A 25,153-nucleotide genomic window follows, 5' to 3' on the forward strand; every position below is an offset into this window, starting at 1 on the left:
CTTTTTAAATTATGGTGCCCAGAACTGGACCCATTATTCCAGGGTCTTTCCTCTGCTCCACTTTCCAGGAGGGAGGGTGCTCCTCAAAGACCTTTGTATATTTGGATTATGATCCCCTCCATGGCCATGTCTCTCTCTAAGGGACCTCCGCCCTCTTTTCTCATAATAACCCCCTAAGTATCTGGGCACCAAGGAGTCCTCCTCCGAGGAGGCAGGGATGGAAAGAGGGCGAGGAGGCCTGGTACCCCCCCCTGCCTTTCTTTGAGGAAAAAGGGGCTTCCTTCCTTCTTGTTATCCCCAACCCCCCCCCCCAGAAGATCCTCAAGCCATTGTTCTAAAGGAACGAGGGTTGTCCCCCATTTCCATCCCTCAGAACAGACTGTGAGGGCAGCAATGGCTTCAGGTCTGAGACTGCGCATGCGCACATACATCCAAAGGCCCCTTCTGATCATGTACAGGGATCACCAGGGCCTTACTGCTGCTGCTGTTATTCCACTGGCGGCCTTTGAGGGAAGGGAAGGTGTGGCAACCCCATGGGTAAAACCGTGGGGTTGTGACCCTCTCTCAGGATAGCAATGCTCATCAAGATTGAGACGTGGCAGTTCTACTGGCAAACCATAGGACTTCGACCCTCTCTCAAGATGACAATGCTTTATCCATAATTAGATAGATAAGCCCATGTTGATTCGGCTGGCTTAGCTGGTCTCCATATCCTGCTTCCTTGCCTCAAGAGCACGCACCAAGCATGCACTGATCACGCACCTGTCATGCCAGTCAGATGACCTAGGAGCAAGGCTATCATCAATGATTGTAAGGAAGACAATGGACGGAAGTAAGCAAGATGACAATAAAAGGCCCAGCCAGAAGCCTAGCTGAGAGGCAAGCTTGTGAGGAGTCTTGTGCACCCCCATTCCTGTCTCTGCCTCTCCTTGCCGCGACAGGAAGGAGTGTACTGGGGTCCAGCAGCCTCCCCTCCCTCCCTCCCTCCCTCCCTTCTTTTGAGGAGATTTTGAAGAGGCTGCAATGGAGCCCAGGAAAGGCAGGAAAGGAAGGCTTTGCTTTGGAAACAGTCTCTCTGTGTATACTGTATATACACATAGATAGATAGATAGATAGATAGATAGATAGATAGATAGATAGATAGATGTGTGTTTCTCTCTGCTGTTCTTACAGCTGGGAATGGAGCTGAGGATTGAGGAGAGAAGAAAGTGTCAGTTTTGTGCATATTCACAAATTCTGTGCATCAAAGAATCCAGTGTGTTGAAACAGCAAAGACCTTTATTGAAAACACATATCAGAAATATGTTTAAGCCAGAACTGCCAGAATATATTGAAACCTCAAAACCTAAAACTCCATCTTCTACCAAACCTAGCCCCCACCTACAATCCCCACCATCTATCCCCCACTATGAGCCCCACTTTGCCATCCTTCTCTCACACACAATCTCTCCCTGCCCCAGACATTTGAAGAAACTAGCTCCCTTTCTGTTACTACCGGTCCCCAACTTTCTTTGGCTAAAATCCCACAAATTCCAAATGCTATCATTGCTATTCTAGATAGCTGCAACAAATCCCAGCCCCCCTCTAACTAACTAAAACCAGTACTAGTAGCAATTAAAACCTAAACTTAACAAACCATAACTTTAAAACTTTATTTGAAATTTTGTCAATCTTCTTGATTTCTGTACTTTTTATTGTAAAATTTAATAAAGATTATTAAAAAACAAAAATAATGTTCCTTCACTGCTTGGATGTGTGTGGCTCCTCTCCTGTGTAGCCTCTCTGGTGATTGAATAGGCCTGACCTCCACGAAAAACATTTCCCACAATGCTGGCATTTGTATGGCTTCTCTCCTGTGTGGACGCTCTGGTGTGTCACTAGGCTTGACTGCCGAGAAAAAGATTTCCCACAATGCTGGCATTTGTATGGCTTCTCTCCTGTGTGGATTCTCTGGTGTGTCATTAGGCTTAACTTCCAAGAAAAACATTTCTCACAATGCTGGCATTTGTATGGCTTCTCTCCTGTGTGGATTCTCTGGTGTGTCAATAGGCTTGACTGCCGAGAAAAACATTTCCCACAATGCTGGCATTTAAATGGCTTCTCTCCTGTGTGGATTCTCTGGTGTGTCATTAGGCTTAACTTCCAAGAAAAACATTTCTCACAATGCTGGCATTTGTATGGCTTCTCTCCTGTGTGGATTCTCTGGTGTTTCAATAGGTTTGACTTGAAAGAAAAACATTTCGCACAATGCTGGCATTTGTATGGCTTCTCTCCTGTGTGGATTCTCTGATGTTTCAATAGGTCTGACTTCCAAGAAAAACCTTTCCCACAATGCTGGCATTTGTATGGCTTCTCTCCTGTATGGACTCTCTCATGACTGACAAGTTCTTCTGTAAAGAAGGATAATGACAGATAGTACTGAATATCAAAGAGAGAAAAGTGTTAGCCCAAGATTTAGCCCTATGTTTACTCCCCCCTATTTGATATTAAATTAAGTTGGAGTCAGATCCCAATAATTCATTGTCAAAGTCAGAATAATGGGGCTGGGACCTGGACACCAATTTTGATGAGGGTCAAGTGCCAGGGAGCAACCTTAAAAAATCTATAAGACAGGCATGGAGTACTGATGGGGTTTGGAGGAGATCTCAGGGGCAACCCCCCATTGTATTGCCTGGAAGGGGGAGAAATGAAATAATATTTTGCCCCCAACATCCAACAGCATCCCTTTGGGGAAGTGGAGGCCATTTTGCCACTGTTGGGCCCTCTCTGTGCCATTGCAGGGCCAAGGGAGGTCTTTCCCCCTTAAAAGGATTGAAGAGGGGCCAAAAAAGGTAGGAAACCTGCTCAGGAATGTGCTGAGTACCATTTGGGTGTGAAATGCATTAATCTCCATGGCTACTTCCCATAAAATCCTAGAATTGGCAGTTTAAGATGGGGTATTTACAATCCTTAGAAACTGGAGAGCAATAGTGCTTCACTGAACTACAGATTCAAATATTCTACAGAATGTTGCTATCACAATTAAACTAGGCTTGAAAGGGATCTAGGACTCCTAGTAGACTGCAAGTTGAACATGGGCCAACAGTGTGATGCGGCAGCTACAAAGGCCCATGTGATTCTAGGCTGCATCTATGCAAGAATAGTTTCTAGATCAAGGGAAGTAATAGTGCCACTCTATTCTGCTTTGGTCAGGCCTCACTTGGAATAATCCTGGGTCCAGTTCTGGGCCCCACAATTCAAAAAGGATGTTGACAAATTGGAGCATGTGCAAAGGAGGGCAACCAAAGTGGTGAAGGGTCTGGAAACCATCAAGCTCTATGAGGAGCAGCTTAGAGAGGTGGTTATGTTTAGCCTGGAGAAAAGAAGATAAAGAGTGGATATGATATCCATGTTTAAATATTTGAAAGGGTGTCATGTTGTACAAGGAGCAGCCTTGCTTTTTGTTGCTACAGAGAAAAGGAGACACCACAATGGATGCAAGCCACAGGGAGAGAGGTTCCACCTAAACATTAGGAGGAACTTCATGACAGTGAGAGCTCTTTGACAGTGGAATATACTCCCTTAGAGTTTGGTGGAGGTCTTTAAAGAGAGGCTAGGTGGCCATCTCTTGGGGGTGATTTGAATGTGTATTCCTGCATGGCAGTAGGGGTTGAATTAGATGGCCCTTGTGGTCTATTCCAACTCTATGATTCTATAATTCTAGTGGAACCATAGTGACATGATAATATAGTATGAAAGGGACCTCAGTCTTTGTAGAAAGAGCAATGGATTCAGGTTCCTTACCTACAGAAGCCACATTCTCATAATTGTTCATCATTACATAATTGTACAAATGTTTCTGTTTCTTCGTCAACAGATTCCATTCATCCTCAGAGAAATATACTGCCACATCTGCAAAGGTCACCTGAAATAGAAAATAGTCCTCATCCAGAGAGTGACTAAACAAAAGGGGAGGAAAGCACATGGTGCATCCAAATATTATTTCATCACTTCAGAATTCAGTCCAGGAAATAAACTTTAAATTCTGTTAGCAAACAAAAAGCTACTACCTTTGAGATCAGATTGTCTTGAATACTTTCAATATAATATACAATATAATAAAAAATATAATTTAGGCCATGGCTGGGATACAGTTCTGGGGAGCACTCTGGACTTGAGGGACACTGGGCCCACCCCCAATTTAGATCCAGAGGTGGTCTCCCATATCCTCTACATTTCACAGATGGAAAAGCAAGGCACATGGGGACAAGCAACACCAGAAGGTGGTGAGTATGGCCAAGGTTGTTTAGGAGGAAGATCACACTAATAATAATAATAATAATAATAATAATAATAATAATAATAGGTTTTATTTATATACCACCCAATGACTGGGAATCCGAGCGGTTTACAATAGAGGGGAAGGGCACAGCAGTTTGGTTTTGCCTCAGCCTCCTGGCAAGGGAAGACCCTGGCAACTTCTCTCCTCTCCCCCTTTTTGAGTTGATGGGGTGCAAACCCCTTGGAAGTCACTTTGCAGCAACCCAAAAGAGATGAGGAGAAGGGGTAAAGTGGGAGGAGGAGAGAGAAACCGGGACATTTTTGAAAGCCACTGAAAAAGTGGGGTGACAGAGGATTAACCAGGACTTTCTCTGCCAAAGTGGGACAAGATGTTCTCCACTTGTTTTTATGAGCTGGCCCAGCAGTGACACAAATGAAACTAATAGGATGTCAACTCACCAAAGAGTTGTACTTCGACAGCCTCTTTTTCTTTGAGCCCAACTCCCTCTGCTTGGCCTCTGTGTTGGCCATTAGGTGGGAAAGGGGTCCTGGTGGCCCTGCACTTGGTCTCTTCCAGCAAAATATTTCACAAAGCTGTGTAGAAGGAGGCTGAGATGAAGTTCCTGAGAAAAGAGACTAGGGTTAGGCTTGGTTTCTCAAGAAACCCTACATCACTCAAAGACACAGAGAAGAGCATGCTGCTAGTAAGATACGCAGGTGACATATGCCTCCTTTGGGCCAATGCAGAGATGGGTATGCCCTTCCTCTCTCTGCACCAAACAAAGCCCCATGGACCTAGCATAGATTCACTGCAGCTGCCGTACACAACAGATACTCCATGTTAAAATGCTTTTGATGTTGCTATATTGCGCAGCACGTGAGGCAACACGTTAACGTATGGCATCAGATTCTCCACCTTGACTGTAGTCAGTAGATTGTGAGCTGAAGAAACACCTGTCGCTTTTTCAGTGAGCAAAGAGACACTGTAATCTTCTCTCAGATGAGGCTTTTATTCCTATAAGAAGTTCCACTGTGTACAACACTATATACATCGACACCCTCCACCATCCACACCAGTAACAACACACTCTGAGGCACACACTGTCTGACTCTTCCTCAGTGACAGTTGAGAATGACAGTTGACAGTTGCATCAACATTCCAATGATGCACTGTTTCAATGCTGACACATCTAACTGCCACTAGAGCTGTCAATGACTTCCACAACAGCTCCACCTAGTGGCCACATGCCTGTCATTTCCTCAGACCTGTTCACCATGGTCCTGACACTCCATGCCTTGTGAGAGTGGAGGGAGGTCAGGGGATGGGGAATTGGAGAGGACCCTGGCTATGTCCCTGTAGCTAGATGTGAAATGAGCGCATCATCTGCTGAAACCTCCTGACCTCCCCAGTGGCCCTCAGAGGAGAATGCCTTCCTTTGGCTTCTGGCTAGAGAAACACAGCTGGATGCTTCTCCAATGCCTCGCACCCAACACTCTCATCAGGCATGGAAGGACCATGGAGCATGGCTTCCACAATTCCCATTTTGCATTTTGTATTCCTTCTAATTTCACATCTATTTTAATCCTTTCCCTCATTTGACGATGAAGATACCAGTGACAATCTAGGCCAGATTCTTTAGGTTCTTCTTGTGTTTTGATCTCTAGCTTTCCTTGCGATTCTTTCAGGACATCCTTGTATCTTAAACATTTAGTTTTCTGGATGCATTTCCTCCCAAAAAGAGCCTCATGCGGCAAAAACCATAAAGGTATTTTTGGACATATTCTACACTTGTTTTTCCCCAGATCTTCAATAGAGCTTTTCTTACGAAATGATTTGTGCTTTCTTTATGAACTTTCTCTTTACCGTAAATTAGGTATCCATGCCACCCAAATCTTAAATGTTCACCCTCCAGACATAATAATTGTTCATTCTCTGACAGAACCCATTCTCTAATCCAATCTAAACAACAAGCAGCATAATAAAGTTTTAAGTTTGGTAAACCCAGCCCTCCTCTACTTTTGTCATCACAAAGTATTTTTGTTATGATCCTGGCTCTTTTTTTTATTCCAAATAAATGTTGAGATTTCTTTTTGCCATGGATTCAATGGTCTTTCATTCTGGATGATGGGTATCGCTTGGAACAGAAACAGTATTTCAGGAAGGAAACTCATTTGGATCAGTGATATTTTTCCTAATAGCAATAAGTGTAATTCCCCCCATTTTTCTAGGTCTTTTCTGATTTCCTTCCATGTGTCTCATAGTTATTGTGAAATAGATCTGAGTTTGTATTTCTTAAATTGATTCCTAGATATTTAACTTTATTTCCCACTTTAAATCCACTAATTTCTTCCAGGATTTATTCTTCCTTTTCCCCATATTTTTTGTTATTAATGTTGTTTTGTCTCTGTTTACTTTTAGTCATGAAACATATTCCAATCCCACTATTACATCCATCAATTGCCTTGTGCTCTTTTCTGGGTTCTCCAGGGAATACAAATGTCGTCTGTAAAGACTCTCATTTTAAACTCAGTTGTTTTTAATTTTTATCCCATTGATCTTATTGTCTAATCCTATCCTATTATTCAGTGCTTCTAGGATCAGAATGAAGAAAAAGGGTGATAGTGGGAAAGCTTGCCATTTACCTTTAGAAATTTTAAACTCTTTTGGTTTTTATAGTTAATAATTAGTCTTTGATCTTTATACATTGCCTTTATCCATCTATAATAAGAAGCTCCTATTTCCATTTTTCAAGTGTCGCAAATAACATATCCCATCCTAGGTTATTGAAGGCCTTTTCTAAAAAGATAAGTGTTTTTTCGTTGTGCCTTTGAAAATATTCAATTATATTTCAGACGTTTTGAATGTTATCTCTGACTTGTCCTTAAGAATCCAGTGTTTAAGGCCTTTTTTGAGTCTATGGGCCAAAATCATAGAAAATAATTTATAATCCATATCTCATAAGGAAATTAGCCTATAGCTCTTTACCTCAGTTGCATCTCTATCTTCTTTTAACAGCAAAGTTATATTAGCTTGTTTCCATGTTTCAGGATAATGGTTTTCTTTGATGGCATTTACAGGAAGAAATACCTTTAAACCCTTTGATCTTTTTGCTCAATATGACATGTAAACTGAAAAAGGAAGTAGCTAAAAGATTTCCCAGACTAATTTTGTAGATGGTCCCTCACAGTATTGGAAAAACATCCAAATTCCTAAAATAGCGGAGTGGATAATTAAACTAAGAGAAGCAAAGGGATTGGACATTTTAACTGCAATCATGAGGGATAAACCAGGTGAGAAAACTAAAGAGGACTGGTCATGCTTTGATTTATTTTGTAATACTAATTATTAATTTACGATCCCAGATATCATATGGAAAGTCTACTTGAACATTAGAGGTTTAACACGTATCGATACCTTGTAGGAATTTAAGTAAATTAAATAAAAGGGTCATCTTAGCTTATCTTGGAAGTAACTGAATAGTACAGTTCTGACAGTTTTGTATATCAGGATGTTATTTATTGCATGTTGTATGTCTATGTTATAGGTATTTGTACTTTTTTGGTGTTGTAGCTGTATTTGTTATGCAAATATCTTGGTATGTTTTTTCATTTTTGTTTGTAAAGGATTGTTTATAAATAAATTACAAAAGAAAAAAAGTGCTTTCCAACCAGATTATTTCTGTAGTTCAGATACAGCCTCAGTCGGTTATAAAGGATAGAAGCATCCAATTCGTACTTTTATCCTGTTAAGAATGGTTTTGCTTTTTTAAATAAAAGCAGTTTGCTTTTCTGTCTAATCCTTATTTTTCTTGTTCTTGTTTGTTTGTATGTTTGTTTGTTTCATTCTTGGTAAAATGAGTTATTCTGGTCTGCCTCCTTCCTTCTTCCCTGAAAATCTATTAATAAGGAAACTGGAGAGGCTTTTAAAACCTCCCAAAGGAGCCACTTTTCGCCTTTTTGGGGGGACAAGCCTCCTCTTAGGAACCAAAGCCCAATGTTTGTGAAGAAGAATAAGAATAAGGCTTGTGTTAAAACTCTCCTCCCCATTTCAGATCCCTTTTAAAACCCATGTTCCCCAGAAGAAGCAGAGCTGTGTAAGAAAACCCTCTCAGAAAAGAGACACACTTCCTTCCTTTTGGCCCAAGGAGCCTGGCCTCCTTCTGACTCTGGAGCCTCAGGAGAGAAAGAGAGGCCTCTGTTCAACTGAGGCTCAGAGAAGGTTCTGGAACATTATTAGCCACAGTCACAAGCAGCACAAAATGGCCTCCGGAGCACTAAATGGCCACTGGAAGACAAAATGGATGCCAAAACACAAAATGGCCACCTCTGCCTGAGCGCTTGGCAGTTGGAGGCCTTCAGGGAACCCAAAATGGAGGCTGAAAGGGCCCCAAAGTCAGAAGGGACCCCAAACAGCATTTCCAAACCTTAACAACACCTAAAATCTTTCCTGATGATATAATATAGAGACTCACTGAGATACTCTTTATAAATACGTATTTCCATGTCTTTATAAATAAGTAAAATTTAATAATACTAATGGTACTACTAATAATAGTAATAATAAGTTACAACCAGGAGATTTCTCCCGGTGGCTTCTCCCCCAGAGGCCTCTGCGTATGCTCAGGAGCCCCTTCTTCTTCTCCTTCTTCTTCCTCTGCAGAATACTCCACAGGTCTCTCTGCTCTTCCTCCTCCTTAGGCTCTTCCTCTAAGCCTTCCTCCTCCTTAGGCTCTTCCTCTAAGCCTTCCTCCTCTTCCTCAGGCCCTTCCTGTAAGGCCTTCCTCTTCCTCCTCCACCTCCTCCGGCCCTTCCTCTGAGCCTTTCTCCTCCTTCTCCTGCTCTTCCTCCTCAGGTCCTTCTTCTAAGCCTTCCTCCTCCTCCTCCTCCCCTTCCTCCTCCTCCTCCTCCTCCTCTAAGCCTTCCTCTAAGCCTTCTTTCTCCTTTTCCTCCCAGACTTTGGGGTAGTGTTGTGTCCCTTCAATTCCTTTCTGGGGACCCCAAGGCAACACTGTCACAGGAGTTTCTTTGTAGGTTTTGTTGTAGAGGGTCTGCCATTGCTATCCTTTGAGGCTGAGAGAGTGTGCCTTGGGGGTTGGGAGTGTGCTGCGTGCCTTGAACTCATGTCTAGTGACCCTATTCCCAGGGTTTCCTTGCCTTCAGGTTTGCCTTCCACTTTGCCCTTTGTCTTCCTCTGAGGCTGAGAGAGTGTCTGCTGCCCAAGGTTCCCTCACAGTGGGTTTCATGGCCCAGAATGAATGCCATTTCCATCATGTAGATGTGTGTTTGTGTGTGTGTGTGTTGTATGCCTTCCAGCTGGCCATTGGTCTTCCTCTGAGCTGAGAGAGTGTGACTTACCCAAGGTCACCCACTTTATATAATGGGACTTGAGCACCCATGGATTTTGCTATCCAAACCAAATCCCAAAGAATACCAAGGGCCCATTGTTTTTCCATCTTTTTTTGCAAACACCAAAGCAGATCTTGCTTGCCTGATCTTTGCATGTTCAAGAGCAGTGTTGGGCAAATGCTAAGAGCTGCCTTGTGAGGTTAGGAAGAGGGTCCTGGAAAACAGTCCTCTTCCTCTGGACCCACAGACTCAGAAAGACATGGGCCCCCCATTCAATGGGACCCCTTCCTTTGAGGCTGCTCTAGGTCCAGGAGGGTCTCTCAGCCTTTGAGGAGCTCTGGTCCTTAAAGGTTAATATCTCCAGGCTATCCTGAGAGGGCAATATTTGGGATTTGGCCAGATCTAGGCTGCAGGGCTCTCTCAGATCTGGTTCAAAAACACTGCAGAAATGATGATGATGATGATGATGATGATGTTCATGAATCTTCCCTTCAAACCCACAGAGCCTTGTGGACGTCCAAATAGTAACAAGGTCAAAAACACATTGCAGAAATAATCCAGTTTGCAGAAATAAACCACTTTAACTGCCCTAGTTCAGTGCTTGGGAATCATGGGAATTTTAGTTTATCATGGCATCTGAGCTGTCTGACACAGAAGACTAAATATCTCACAAAACTACAGTTCCCAGAATTCCCTAGCATTCAGCCAGACAAATAAAGCAGCCCTGAACTTGGACCATTGTTAGCGGTTGGCTTGGAGCCTGAATAGGGTTCTAGAAGGCTGGTGGGTTTGGTCATTGGCTGCTTAGGAAGAAGGGCTCCTGGGTTTCCTTGCCAGGAAAGGAAAGGAAAGGTGGGTGCCTCAAGATGCCGATGGGAGACCCCTAAATTTGGTTCCTTTGTGAGAATGCTGACTGAGGGGGAAGAGAAGGGTGATGGATTTGGTCCCCAGGGAGGCCCCAGGGCAGGCCACACAACATTCGCTAACTCCCAAGTCAAATCCTGGTTTCCTTTCTTTTGCCCAGGACCTAAACCTAGACCAGAAAGGATCAGGTTTTATTTGCTTTCTTCTCCTGTAACAGGTGTTTTTCCTTGCCCTTTTTACACGTGGCAGTAAAGATACGATACATCAGGGCCTGGTTTTCATGCATGATCTTCAGACAGGAGATGAGGCTGCCTCTTCTCCATTTTGGAGGTTGCCCAATTCCAGGAAAGAGGAAAGGTCAGAGGTGATGTGAGAGCAGTAGCTTATTATAATTTACGAGGCTTAGTTAATTGGTTTCTTCAACTAGAAAAATTGCGGGGGGTCTATGGATTGGTTTAGTTTCTTGCTTTCTCTCAGTTGTGGTGGTACAAGGGCTCACTACTATACTCTGCATTCACCATCTGCCTATAAAGAAGGAGACTAAATTAAATGCTTTTTATCCTTAGTTTTTTGTGGACTTTTGGGACTATGTGGCCATGTTCTAGAAGAGATTCTTCCTGACATTTCATCAGCATCTGTGGCTGGCATCTCTGAAGATGAACATCAGAAGACACTCTTCTAGAACGTGACCACATAGCCCAAAAAACCCACAAAAACCTATGGAAGCCGGCCATGAAAGCCTTCGACTTCACACTTTTTATCCTGTCTCTCCAAGCAAGTGAGAAAGAATAATTCTCTCATTTCCCCTTGATCTGGGAACAGACCTTTAAAAATTTCTCTCTTCATTTCTACACAGGAAAGTATATTGAGTAGATTTGAATGACAAACTGTGAGCGACTGTGGTTTGTAATTTATGCATTAGGTTGAATGAGATCTCTAGAGGCCCTGCCCCAGGTCCTAGGTTTTAGGTCACAAACCTCAGGACCTGAATTCACAACCCTACAAGAGAGATGGAGGGACACCAGAAAGTAGGCAACCAAAGTCCTATATATATTATCCAATTGTAGCAGTTTGGTGCCATGTTACCGGCTGTGGATCCACCCTAGAGAAACCTGGGAATGGGGTGCTTAGAACTGGATGCTTGGTAGAGAGCCCCAGTGCAGTCCTTCATGAGTTGCTATATAATTCTAAGTACCTGAAAGATGAAATCCCAGGATTCTGTTGGACTGAGTCCTGGAAGCTTCGTGGTGTCAAAGTGCTAGGTTTGGGCAATGGAGATACAACCCAGGTGCCAAAAATGACCCCTAGCAATTCTGGACAGTCTGTGTCTCTATTGGTGGAGGGCTATTTACACCAAGAAACCCATGGATCTTCAAGGGATCTCCAGTTTATTTATCTATATACATCCATCCTTTCTCCCAATATAGGGACTCAGGGTGGCTAACAGCAAATTTAATACAGTACAAATTCAAAACAATGCAAAGGGATTAAAATTATAACAATTTTTTTTAAAAAAATTAAATCATTTATACAGTTGGACTTTGAAAATAGTAAATTGCATCAGAAACCACATACAAACCTTGACCTCTGAATTGCAGTTCAAACTTTATCTCTGTTTTGCTTAGGATCCAGCCTTTGAGGCATCAGCATTTCCAGAAAAGAGAGAAATGGAAATGTGAAATACTTTTTGTTTGGAGGAAGTGTCTATCCAGATTCTGTCCTGTAAAAGTATTAGAGCCCCCTTTGATGCTGTCTGATTCAAAACATATGATTTTAAGGCATCTTACACTTCTATCTCCATCCAATAAACCTTTGAATTCTTTGAAGCATTCTGTTTTCCTGGCTGCCCATCCCAAGAGTATGAAACATAGCACTAGTCATGGAGATTCAGTCTTTTTCTTAATAGAGATATTTGACATACTTAATGTTAGAGTGAGACTGAGAGGTTTTGAGAGTCCCTGTCCCCCCAAAAGTAACTTTCCCAAGAGCAGTCTAGGTCTCCTTTCCAAAGACCAGCAGTGGATGGAGAAGGAGGCCTTGGGGAAGCAGAGGAGAGCTTGGCTTGAGCCCCAAGGACTCTCCCTTGAAGGTTTCCATCTCTCTAGGAAACGGTGGAGCCTGGGAGGGAGACTGAGGACTAGGGCATGCTGGGAAAAGCTTCAGGGGGAGCTTATGGAAGCAAATGAGGGACTTTGATTTCTCCCCCCGGTTACTTTCCTGCTCTCTTTTGACAAGGTAAGCTCAATGGTGGAAAAGACTGCAAAAGCCATCTTCCCTATACGTTCCATGCTCACCTCCATGGCACCTTAGGAGTAAGCAAGTCTCCACTGAGGGCAGCACAGTCAAAAAACAAAATCCAAAATGGGGAGTGGTCTTTGAGATCCTGACTGTCCTCTGAGAGGAAAATGCCAGTCCCTGAAACCAATCTCTGGTCAGCTTTTGGGAAAGGGCCCTCAAGGTTTGCCCCGACGGACTCTGAGTCCATCACAGACTGTCCCTTCCCTGAGTCTTGCTCTCCTGGAGGCTCAGGGGATTCGGGGTGGGGGTGGCGGCTGGGCACCTCCTTTTCTTAGGGACCCTGAGCCCCAGGTTCAGCTACAAACGGTAATTCACCCATGATGAACCCCCTGTTTTCCACTCTGTCCTGGCACATGCCTTAGGAAACCTCTTCCATGGAAATTTGGGAGCTCCTAATCTTAGTGGAAATGGGAACCTCTGGAATCCTCCTATTCTTCCCAGCCAGGAAAGAAGGGATAGTTGTGAATCTCTTCCAAGGAAAAGAAGTGTTGTTGTTGTTGTTGTTGTTGTTGTTGTTGTAATAACAGGGCTCCAGTCAATGGAGGTCTTCTTCAGGCAGTAAAGGGAGGTTTATGCAAACGGAGAATGACATCACTGCTACGGAAGGCTCACTTGACCAATCAGAGAGCAAGATAAAGGTTCTTCTGGAAGCTTCCGTGAGAAGGAGATATAAGGCCTGAGAGACCAAGAGACAGTTGGGGGAATTGTGTCGGTTGGAGATTGAGAGAGAGAGAGTTAAAGAGCGGATCTTGGAAGTTAGTCTCAGAATTGTACGTTTGGGTTTATTTGGTTTTTTAATAGCTTATATGAACTGAATATTATATACTTACAAATATTGTACCTGCAAGATTCTTTATATCTTGTAGGACTTGTATTTTAGTTATATTTTGCTATTTATAATAAATAACTCCTTAGAGTATCTACTACTTGACACTTCTTTTACACATGTCTTGGCTCGGTTGATGCTTGGAAAATCAGTAAAGGAGGAGAAATAAGGTTCCTTAACTGGTCCCAGTGTAGGTTAAGGGAAGTCCTTTTATAATTCACTGGATGATGGCAGCGTGATTTCAGGAATTTAAGAGTCTGCTGGGCTAAGAGCCATAAGAGGGCTGCAGTTTGGCTTCTTGGACCACAGGAGATCATTACAAGGGCAGAGGCAGTTAGAGCAGTTGTTGAACAATTAATTAAATTTATAGGAGATTGCTGGAAAGAGATACGTCTTGGTTGCCTTTTTAAAGCCTTAAAGACTGGTGATATATGAGATCTCTTCCAGAGGCTATTTCTGAACTTGGAAGTGACAGAAGAGGAGGTCCTCTGGGTAAATGCAGCCAGCCTACTTTTTAATAGTAAGACTTTACCAGATGCCCTCAATGTGTGGGGCGGATTGTATGGGAAAAGGGGATCCCATAAGTAAGCTGGACCCAAGCCATGAAGGGCTTTAAAGGTTATAACCAAGATTTTGTATTGTTCCCAGAAATTAACAGGCAACTAGTGAAGAGACTTTATTATAGGTTTAATATGGTCACCTCTAGATCTTCCAGTGACCACTTTGGCTGCCATATTTTGAATTAGATGAAGTTTCCGGACTTGGTTGAAGGGTAGCCCTTTGTAGACCGCATTGCAGAAGTCAAGACGTGAGATTACCAGCGCATAGTTTCTAGGTCTTCAGGTTCCAGGAAGGGACGCAGTTGGTGTATCAACTGAAACTGATAACAGGCACTCTTGGCCATAGCATCTATCTGAGTTGACATCTGGAGCGACGGTTCCAGGAGCACCCCCAAACTGCAAATACCGTCCTTTAGGGAAAGTGTGGCCCTGTCCAGGACCGGTTGACAAACCTCCATACCTGGATTAGGATATTCAACAACAAGTAATTCTGTTTTATCTGGATTCAGTTTTAATCTGTTTTTCCTCATACAGCCCATTACTTTCTCAAGACATTCATTCAGAGGGGAGATGCCTTCCTTTGTTGACGCTGAGGTATGCAGCATGGAGAGAGATATCCGGGTGTCACCAGCAACTGATAGCACCCCAGATGATCTCTCCCAGAGGTTTCATGTAGATGTTAAAGAGCATTGGGGACAGGATGGCACTCTGCGGGATGCCAAATTCAAGCTCCCTTTAGGAGAAGCAACTTTCCCCAAGCATCACCATCTGGAATCTGCCCAATGCAGTGCCCCCGAACCCCAATTCCCTCAGGCTTTCCAGAAGGATGCCATGATCGATGGTATTGAAAGCCACTGAGAGATCCAAAAGGATCAACAGGGTCACACTTCATCTGTCAATATTCAAGCAGAGATCATCTACTAAGGCGACTATAGCAGTCTCGACTCCGTATCGCATCCTGAAGCCAGTTTGAAATGGGTCTAGATAATCTGTTTCATCCAAGACTGCTTAGACTTGAAGAGCAACTGCCCTCTCATCACCTTGCTTAGAAATTTTAAGATGGGAGGCCGGTCTGTAATTGTTCACGTCCAAGAGATATAGAGAGGGCTTCTTCAGAAGCTGCCGTTTCACCGCTTCTTTTAAGCAAGATGGAAAATAGCCCTCCATAAGAGATGCATCTATAATATATCTCAGGTGAGTTCTAAGTGCATCTCCTCCTTGGAGGACCAGCCATGAAGGGCAATGTTCAAGAGGGCAAGTTGTCTTCTTCACACTTCCAAGGAGCTTGTCAACATCCTTGATACTCACAGATTCAGTTTGATCCAGTATGATCTTATTCACAGAGTCACTGGACACCTCACCTATAGCTTCTGCAATAACATCGGAGTCTAAATTGGCTCTTATCTGAGAGATTTTATCTACAAAATGGCCATTTAAAGCGTCACAGTGAGCTGTGGAAGGTTCTCATAATGGACTCCGGGGAGCAGGCGACTGGATCGGTTCCCAGATGTTTCCCCTCCACCTCAGGACCCCCTTTATGTTTCTCTTCCCTTGGCAGTTTCCCTCTTTCCTTTCTTCCTTCTCCTCCTTTAACCTAAATCCCATCAAGGGGTCCAAGGCCCTTTCAGCATATTCCCAGAAGTGGGGGGAGACAATCTTTCTGGTACTGAGGGTCTCTCTGTTGACCCTCCTCTGCAGGGTTGTTGTGAAGGGAAAGGTATATATTTGGAATGTGTGTGTCTGCCTAATACGGATCCTGTGGGCTTCTATGCCTAGTTTGCAGGTTGCCAGGGGGATGTTCCTCTCCCCAGAAGGGGCTTTGAGGTCCCTCTGTCTGCCTCCTCTTGGCTTTGGCCTAGATTTGGGCTCTTCTCTCTCCCCCAGACAGAGCCCCCTTCCCCTAGGACCCCAGGAAAACTCCTCCCCCCCCCCAAAAAAAAAGTTGTTTCCAATGCTCTTGAACCCTCTCCTGTGTGATGCTTTTTATTTGTCACAAAAATCTTTTGACTGGGGGCCTCCCTTCTGCTGAACCCCATCTCAGCCCCCTCCCAGAGATGAAAAGGGTACCCCCTTCCTGGAAAGCAAAAAGGAGGGCCTAGCCAAGCCAAATTTCTCCCCAAATGAGTAATCAGAAAGGAGGGTCTGTCTCTGCCCCACTTTCCAGGAGGGAGGGCAGTCCTCAAAGCTCTTTCTGTTTTTGGACCACCCTGCCCCCTTCCCCCATGGCCATGCCTCTCCCTAAGGGTCCCCCTAACTCCTTTACTCGTAATAAGCCCCCCTATGTACCTGAGCATCAAGGAATCCCCAAGGAAGGGGAGGGGAAGGAAGGAAGGAGAGGAGGGAGGGAGGGAAAGGAGGCCTGGCAGGGCCCCTGCCTTTGTTTGGGGGGGGGGGAAGAGATCAGAGGGGTTTTCTTTCTTCTTATAACCCCCCCCAAAGGATCCTCCAGAAGACCCTCCAGACATACCTCCGAACGAACGAAGGCTCCCCCCACTTCCCTCCCTCCCTCAGAATAGAGGACTATTAGAGAAGCAATGGCTTCAGGGGCTGAGGCTGCACATGCACACATGCCCCCAAAGCTCCCTCCATAGCATTTGGAGGAATAGCCAAGGCTTTGCTGCTGGTGCTCCTTATTCCGCTGGTGGCCTTTGAAGGAAGGGAAGGAGTGCGCCAGGGGTTCAGCAGCCTCCCCTCCCTCCCTCCCTCCCTCCCTCCCTCCCTCCCTCCCTCCGTCTGAGGAGAGTTGGAGGAGGTCAGAATGCAGCCCAAGATAATAAGCTAGACTCAGGAGGGAAAGGCAGGAAAGGAAGGCTTTGCTTTGTACATACAGCTCTGTCTGTCTATGTTGGTATGTTGGTGTGTGTGTGTGTGTGTGTGTGTGTGTTTGCTTCTTGTGGCTGGGAACGGAGCTGAGGACTGAAGAGAGAACAAAGTGTCAGTTTTGTGCAAATTCTGAACTTATGTGCATCAGAGTACAGTGTGCTGAAATAGCAAAGAACTTTATTGAGAACACATAGTCAGAAATTCAGATTTCAGTCAGAACTGCCCTCCCCAAGCCAAAGAATACATTAAAACCCCAAAACCTAAACCTCCACCCTCTTCCAAACATAGCCCCACCTCCAATTCCCACAGTCTATGCCCCACAGGTAACAAAGCCCCTTTTGCCATTCCCAGAAACTAGCCCCCTTTCTGCTAACATCAACCCACAACATTCTTCAGCCAACATCCCACAAATCCCAAATGCTATCATTCCCATTACTATTCTAGCCGGCTACAACAAATCCCACCCCTCTATCTAGCTAACCTATACCACAACCCATAATCCCCAGCCAAGTTTATAATTAAAAGCAATGATCTATACTAAAAACAATAAAAACCTAAACTTAACACAATATAAATTTAAAACAGACATATGGACAGACAAACCTAACACAAAAAATCACAAGGGTTTTTCTTATCACAACTGGATAGAACATATCTTTTTTGTATTCCTTCTTGACTTCTCGTTAGTTCACTGCTGGGATTTGTGTGGCTTTTCTTCTGTGTGGATTCTTTTATGTCTCACTTGGTGTGACTTTGAAGTAAAACATTTCCCACAATGCTGGCATTTGTATGGCTTCTCTCCTGTGTGGACTCTCTGATGTCTCACTATGTGTGACCTCCGAGAAAAACCTTTCCCACAATGCTGGCACTTGAATGGCTTCTCTCCTGTGTGGACTTTCTTATGTGTCACTAGGTATGACTTCCGAGAAAAACCTTTCCCACAATGCTGGCATTTGTATGGCTTCTCTCCTGTGTGGATTCTCTGATGTATCACTAGGTGTGCCTTCTGAGAGAAACATTTTCCACAATGCTGGCATTTGTATGGCTTCTCTCCTGTGTGGACTCTCTGATGTCTTACTAAGACTCCCTTCAAATAAAAACATTTCCCACAATCCTGGCATTTGTTTGGGTTCTCTCCTGTGTGGACTCTCTGATGTGCCAATAGGTATGACTTGGAAGAAAAACATTTCCCACAATCCTGGCATTTGTATGGCTTCTCTCCTGTGTGGACTCTTCGATGCATGACAAGGACTGACATGTAGGCAAAACATTTCCCACAATGCTGGCATTTGTATGGCTTCTCTCCTGTGTGGACTCTCTGATGTATCAGGAGGCTTGACATCCGATAAAAACATTTCCCACAATGCTGGCATTTGTATGGCTTCTCTCCTGTGTGGACTCTCTGATGTATCAGGAGGCTTGACATCCGATAAAAACATTTCCCACAATGCTGGCATTTGTATGGCTTCTCTCCTGTGTGGAGTCTCTTATGTGCCAATAGGTGTGACTTCTGAGAAAAACCTTTCCCACAATGCTGGCATTTGTATGGCTTCTCTCCTGTGTGGATTCTCTGATGTCTCACTAGGTCTGACTTGGAAGAAAAACATTTCCCACAATGCTGGCATTTATGTGGCTTCTCTCCTGTGTGGACTCTCTGATGTCTCAGTAGGTCTGACTTTGAAGAAAAACATTTCCCACAATGCTGGCATTTGCATGGCTTCTCTCCTGTGTGGACTCTCTCGTGAGTGACAAATTCTTCTGTAAAGGAGGACAAGGACAGACAAGACTGAATCTCAGTGTTAAGAGAGGAAAGGGTTACCCCAAGATTTAGCCCCACGTTCATCCCTCCCTATCTGAGATTAAATTAATAATGTTGGTGTGAGTGAACTGAACATGACCCTGTTCTGGATGCCCCAAATCCATATAATGACTGTATCCTTAGTCGGAGCTACCAAAGAAGAAATTGAAGGGGAACTGTCATGAGGAAATCAGTAGAAGCAGATAGTCAGGCATTTGAAAAATATTCCAATATATATATGTAAAAATACTTTGATTGAAAAGTGGCATCATTTCCTGTGAGACTGCCATAGAGTCTTGAGTCAGAGCACATGAAATGATGCAAGCTAACTGCAGAGGATGCTTCATGATGTGTGGCACCAGGAGATGACTCACAACAAATACAGTATACAGCTCACATGTGGATTGATGTGGGTTGGAGTTGTGTGTACAAGAGATTGTGAAGTTGATGAAAGTCAGAGAGGAGAGCTGGTACATATTTGTTTTCTATTGCAACTCAAGCTAAAGAACCTCCAAGGACATGGAGGAAATCAACTGTGTCTGTGAGTTATTTTTAAGTGTGGAAAGTGGTTAATGCATTGCCAATGCCTATATCTGGAGATTTGCTACTGTACTCTGCTATGTTATTATTGAACTCTGTGTGGGCAAGAAGGAAAGCCAGAATCAATTGGACAATATTAACGGACAGCAAAGAAAGAGGAGGATTAGGGATGCCAAATTTGAAATTATATTTTTATGCATGTTGCTTGGAATGGATAACAAAATGGGTGGAATTAAAGGATGAGCAATTATTAGATTTAGAGGGATTTAATCTAAGATACGGGTGGCACGCCTACATGTGGTGGAATAAAGTTGAATTAAACAAGGAATTCAAAGAGCATATTGTAAGGAAAGCATTATATAAAGTATGGACAAAATACAAGGAAAAATATTATACAAAGTTACCAGAGTGGGCTTCTCCTCATGAAGCAGTATTAAAGAAGGGCAGAATTGAGGGAAGAGATTGGCTAAAATATAAAGATTATGTAAAGATAATAGAGGGGAAAATTACAATGAAATCTAGGGAAGAAATGCTAAAAGAGGGAATTAAAATAGATTGGTATTTATATTACCAATTAACGGAAAAATATAAAGCAGACAGAAAAAATGTTGGTATAACGTTAAAGAAACAGAATTAGATGTAATATGGATGGATAAGGATAAGAAAAAAATAACAAATTTCTATAATCTAATTTTGAGGCTTGAATTGGAACAAGAACAAATTAAGCATTGTATGATTGTATGGGCACAGAACATAGGGAAGAACATACAGTACGAGGCGTGGAAAAGAGCTTGGGGACAGGATTTAAAATTTACATTGTGTATGGATCTAAAAGAAAATTTTTACAAAATGATGCACAGATGGTATATGACACCGAATAGATTAGCGAAAATATATAAAAAAGATAGAGGAAAATGTTGGAAATGTGAACGAATTACGGGAAGGTTTTTCCACATGTGGTGGAGTTGTCCTCTGATAAAAAAATTCTGGAGAGAAGTACACAAGAAAATTGAAATAATTATACAATTGGAATTCCCTCTGGTCCCGGAGCTCTGTCTTTTAAACATTGTAGAAAATAAGGATTTAAGACCAAAATTGAAACCATTATTATATTTAATCACCGCTGCCAGAATAACAATTGCCAAAGTCTGGAGAAATAAGGAAGTACCTAAAGTGGACCATTGGTTAGGAAAGTGTCTAGAAATCATAGAAATGGATACCATAACTTTGAAATTAAAAGATGAAACGCGAGAAGAAGATAATTTAATTTGGCTGAGAATAAGAGAATTGTTTCAAAAGGGAAAGGTTAAATAAGGTAATAAGGAGTGAAGGGAAATCATGTTAGATAGGTGATACCATTGCTGTGTAGAATTATTGATATAGAGTCAATTATTGTATAAACTTAGGATTTAAGCAAAATAGAATGAAAGACGATGAGATAAGGAAGTAAGGATGATAGATTTTCTAGAAATAGAGATTTTATAGCTAATAAATAAGCAGTAAGTGAAATAGAAAGTGAGGGGGTGGGGTGGGGGAGGGGAGGGTTAAGAAATATTGGAATAAGAATTTGGAAATGTTTTGGTACTGCCCTTTTTATGTTGTAAATAATTTCAATAAAGATTAAAAAAAATTATTGAACTCTGGGAGTGTCGGCTTCAGACTGTGCTATACATTGGCTTTGAATGGGACCAGAATTCAGAGCCAAGAAGGACCTAAGAGCCGGTGTGACAATCCTTTTTGGCTGAAGTATTTCCACCAAGCACCCATTTCATTTAATTCAGTTTCAGACAATTCTTTTCCCACCCAGGAAACATCCTAAAGCAATTTACACCTTTTTGAATGGTCGGTTTCTGCCCCCAAGCAACAATTTCAGTATAAATATCATCCCCAACTGGCTGTTCTTCAGCATCAGTCCATTTGCAGACTTACACTCCGTTGGTTTACATTGCTAAACACCTCACTACACTCACCAGCCTCATTTGCTATAGCAGTTACTGACTTCTCTCCCCATTCTGGACCCTCAGCAATTGGAATCAAGATCCATCTAGGTAACGTATTACCATTAGCAAAGCCTTACACAATTACCACTCCCACCTTTGTTACCTAGTTCTTGCATGTGGTGTGTGAACACCTATATGTGTATATCTGTTTGTGCGTGCATGTATTTTGCTTTTCCCCTAAATAAAACACAAAAACCTATCTGAAATGCCTCTGGAGTTCTGTGTGCTTCTGGGCCTGGTATAGTTGGGATGAATCCCGAGGTCACTGTTGCCTCAATCTCTCCTTTGAGCTAAGCATGAAATTCCCCTAAAAGCATAGCACTTGTGTGTGTCCTTCCCAGACTCCAGCATTTCGAGTGACAAAGGGCCTCTGGAATCAACCACAGAGCTAAGAAAGCTCAGGTTGGAAAAGAAACATGAGAGAAAAAAGAATTTTTGTGTCACCCTTTCTTCTCTTCATAGACATTGCTCATAATTGCTAAATGGAACCCTTAATATGTATGAAAACAAGGGCCTGATTTCAAGTTCATTTCTTAAGTTCACTGCTCTACATGGGGCTACCTTTGTACCAAGTTCGGAAGCTTTAGTTAGTTGAAAACGTGGCAGCCAGATTGGTCACCAGAACATCTAGGTCAGACCATATAACACCAGTATCCCTACATTGGCTGCCAATTAGCTTCCGGCGCAATACCAAGCGTTGCTTATTACCTTTAAAGCCCTACATGGCTTGGGCCTGAGCTACTTGAGGGAACGCCTCTCCCTACACCATCCGCCCCTCACTCTCAGAACATCTGGGAAGAATCTATTAGATTACCCAAAGGTCAGGCTAAGAACAACTTCTCACAGAGCGTACACAGCCATGGCCCCCAAGTTATGGAGCAACTTGCCGGAGGAGATCCATCTTAACACCACCTTGGATGTTTTCAAGAAAGGACTTAAGACGGATCCCTTCCGGCAGGCTTACCCAGCTGACCTCTTGTAAAGAACTTAAGGAAAAATTCCACTTCTGATCACAACTGTGCATTTTAAATGATGTTTTTATTTGTCCCAAATTCAGTTTTAACCGTTTTGTTGTTTTACTGTGTGTCAGTTAGATGCTATCGTTGTTTTGTGGCTATTTTATGAACAGACCTTACTGTCAGGAAGTTCCTTCTAATGTTGAAGTGGAATCTCTTTTACTGCAGTTTGCATCCATTGTTCTGTGTTCTAGTCTCTGGAGCAACAGAAAACAAGCTTGACATTCCTTCAAATATTTAAACAGGGCTAACCTTCTCTTCTCCAGTCTAAACATCCCTAGTTACCTAAGTCGTTCCTCATAGTTTCAAATCCTGCACCATTTTAGTCGCCCTCCTTTGGACATGCTCCAGTTTCTCCACGTCCTTTTTGAATTGTGGTGCCCAGAACTGGACATAATATTCCAGGTGAGGCCTGACCAAAGCAGAATACCATGGCACTATTACTTCCCTTGATCCTGACACTATACTTCTATTGATGCAACCTAAAATCACATTGGCCTTGTTAGCTGCCACATCACACTGTTGACTCATGTTCAACTTGTGGTTTACTTGGACTCCTAGATCCCTTTCACATGTAGTTTCATTCAGCCAGGTGTCCCCCATCCTATATCTGTGCATTTCATCCCCCTCTTAAGCCTGATCCCCTTCCCTTTTTCCCTCCGCTCTCCAACCTTTCCTCTTGCCCATCTGCACTGCTTCAGTATTTCACCTTCACCATCTCTTTCCTGCCTTTCTGTTTTTCACATTCGCTCCTTCTCTCTATCACAGACACACACCCATTTATGTGATGCATAAAAGGGACATTTTGAGGCTCATTTGTTGAGAAAGGCAGGATAATCCATATACAAATTACTCATTGGGAAAGGCAAAGCAAGGGGGCTGGGACCTGGAGTTGTTTTGGTGAGGATCAAGCACCATGGAGCAGTATTAAGACATCTCTAAGACAGGGATGGGCTACTGTTGGGGATTGGGGGTGTCACATTGGCCCCCAGGGGATCTCAGGGGAAACTGCACATTGTATTGCCTGAAAATAGGAATAAAGTTTTGTGCCTCAGTATCCCATTGCATCCCTTTGGGGAAGTGAAGCAGAACCTCAAAAGGCTGGAAGAGGGCCAAAAAAGGAAACATACTCAGAGATGTGCTACCATTTCAATGAGAAATGGTAATCTCCATGCTTTCTTCCTACAAAATCCTAGCATTGGTGAGATATCTGGGGGCAGAACTTAGTTTCAGAATTAAAAAGTCCTTTGCTTCCACCAAAAGGTTTATTGAGAAACTCAGGCAGAAGGGTCCATTAATACATCTAAGCTGTCCCTGAAGTGTCTAAACCTTTTCCCTCTGTCGTTAACTACCTTCACACTCCTTCCTTTTCCTCCCCTTCAGCCCCTAAACAGCCCGGCTGCCAAGGTACCTATGGCCTTCTTCTTCTACCGTTCACAGGCGCCTCTCCCCCTGGGGGCATGTCTGCCACCCAGAGTTCACAGACCAGGCAGTTAATAGCCTCCACAACTGCTTCCATTCCCCAAAGCCATTCTAGGCCCCAATATCCTTACCAACTACTTAAAACTACTAGCATTTAAACTACTAACAATCCCCCCTAAACCCCAATACCATTCTGGATGAACCACAGAACCTGCTTCTGACAATTGGCAGTTTATAATACAGTATTTGGAATCCTTATAAAGTGGAGAGCAATAGTGCCTCACTAAACTTCAAATTCAAATATTCTACAGGATGTTGCTATCACAATTAAACTACGCTTCAAAAGGATCTAGGACTCCTAGTAGACCACTAGTTGAACTTGGACCAACAGTGTGATGCGGCAACTAAAAAGGCCAATGTGATTCTAGGCTGCATCAATACAAGGATAGTTTCTAGATCAAGGAAAGTAATAGTGCTGCTCTATTCTGCTTTGGTCAGGCCTTACTTGGAATAATCCTGTGTCCAGTTCTGGCCTCCGAAATTCAAAAAGGATGTTGACAGGTTGGAACATGCCCAGAGGAGGGCAACCAAAATGGTGAAGGATCTGGAAACCATCAAGCCCTATAAGGAGCGGCTTAGAGAGCTAGGTATGTTTACCCTGGAGAAAAGAAAATTAACAGCGGATATGATATCCATGTTTAAATATTGGAAAGGGTCGTATTGAGGATGGAGCAAGCTTGCTTTTTGCTGCTACAGAGAAAAAGAGACACCACAATGGATGCAAACGACAGAGAAAGAGGTTCCACCTGACCATTAGGAGGAACTTTGGGACAGTAAGAGCTCTTCGACAGTGGAATATACTCCCTTAGAGTTTGGTGGAGTTCTCTTCTTTGGAGGTCTTGAACCACAGGCTGGATGATGCTTGGAATGTGTATTCCTGCATGGCAGAAGAGGGTTGAACCTGATGGCCCTTGTGGTCTATTCCAACTCTATGATTCTATAATGCTAGTGGATTCCGGTTCCTTACCCACAGAAGCCACGTTCTCATAATTCTCCATCATTATATGATTGTACATCAGTCTCTGCTTCTTCGTTAACAGTTTCCATTCATCCTCGGTGAAATATACTGCCACATCCGCAAAGGTCACCTGCAACAGAAAATAGCCCTCATCCAGAGAGTGACTAAGCTAAAGGGGAGGAAAGCACATGATGCATCCAAATATTATTTGATCACTTTAGAATTCAGTCCAGGAAATAAACTTTAAATGCTGTCAGCAAGAAAAAAGCTACTGCCTTTGAGATCCAGTTTGTCTTGAATCTTTTCAATATAACCAACAATATAATTTAGGCCATGGCTGGGATATTGATGATGGATTAGGATACTGACTATACCAACACAT

The 25,153-nt window shown here is 43.1% G+C and overlaps 1 protein-coding gene and 1 pseudogene across 2 annotated transcripts in view; one reads left to right on the plus strand and one right to left on the minus strand.

Annotated features, from left to right (window-relative positions):
* Positions 1-25,153, plus strand: part of LOC149275748 (uncharacterized) — a 179,337-nt pseudogene that overhangs the window by 18,033 nt on the left and 136,151 nt on the right. The gene's annotated exons all lie outside the window — the stretch shown is intronic.
* On the minus strand, positions 1,431-24,879 carry LOC149275749 (uncharacterized). The gene is made up of 4 exons (XM_089504366.1): positions 24,781-24,879; positions 17,720-18,735; positions 10,186-10,190; positions 1,431-2,377 (listed from the first exon to the last, which is right to left on the minus strand). The coding sequence occupies exons 1-4, from the start codon at positions 24,827-24,829 to the stop codon at positions 1,741-1,743; spliced, it is 1,707 nt and encodes a 568-aa protein (XP_089360492.1). The 5' UTR covers positions 24,830-24,879; the 3' UTR covers positions 1,431-1,740.

The sequence above is a fragment of the Sceloporus occidentalis genome, unplaced genomic scaffold (genome assembly GCF_023333645.1).
Source record: "Sceloporus occidentalis isolate IW3139 unplaced genomic scaffold, rSceOcc1.0.p SCAF_268, whole genome shotgun sequence".
In the NCBI taxonomy this organism is placed as follows: Eukaryota; Metazoa; Chordata; class Lepidosauria; order Squamata; family Phrynosomatidae; genus Sceloporus; species Sceloporus occidentalis.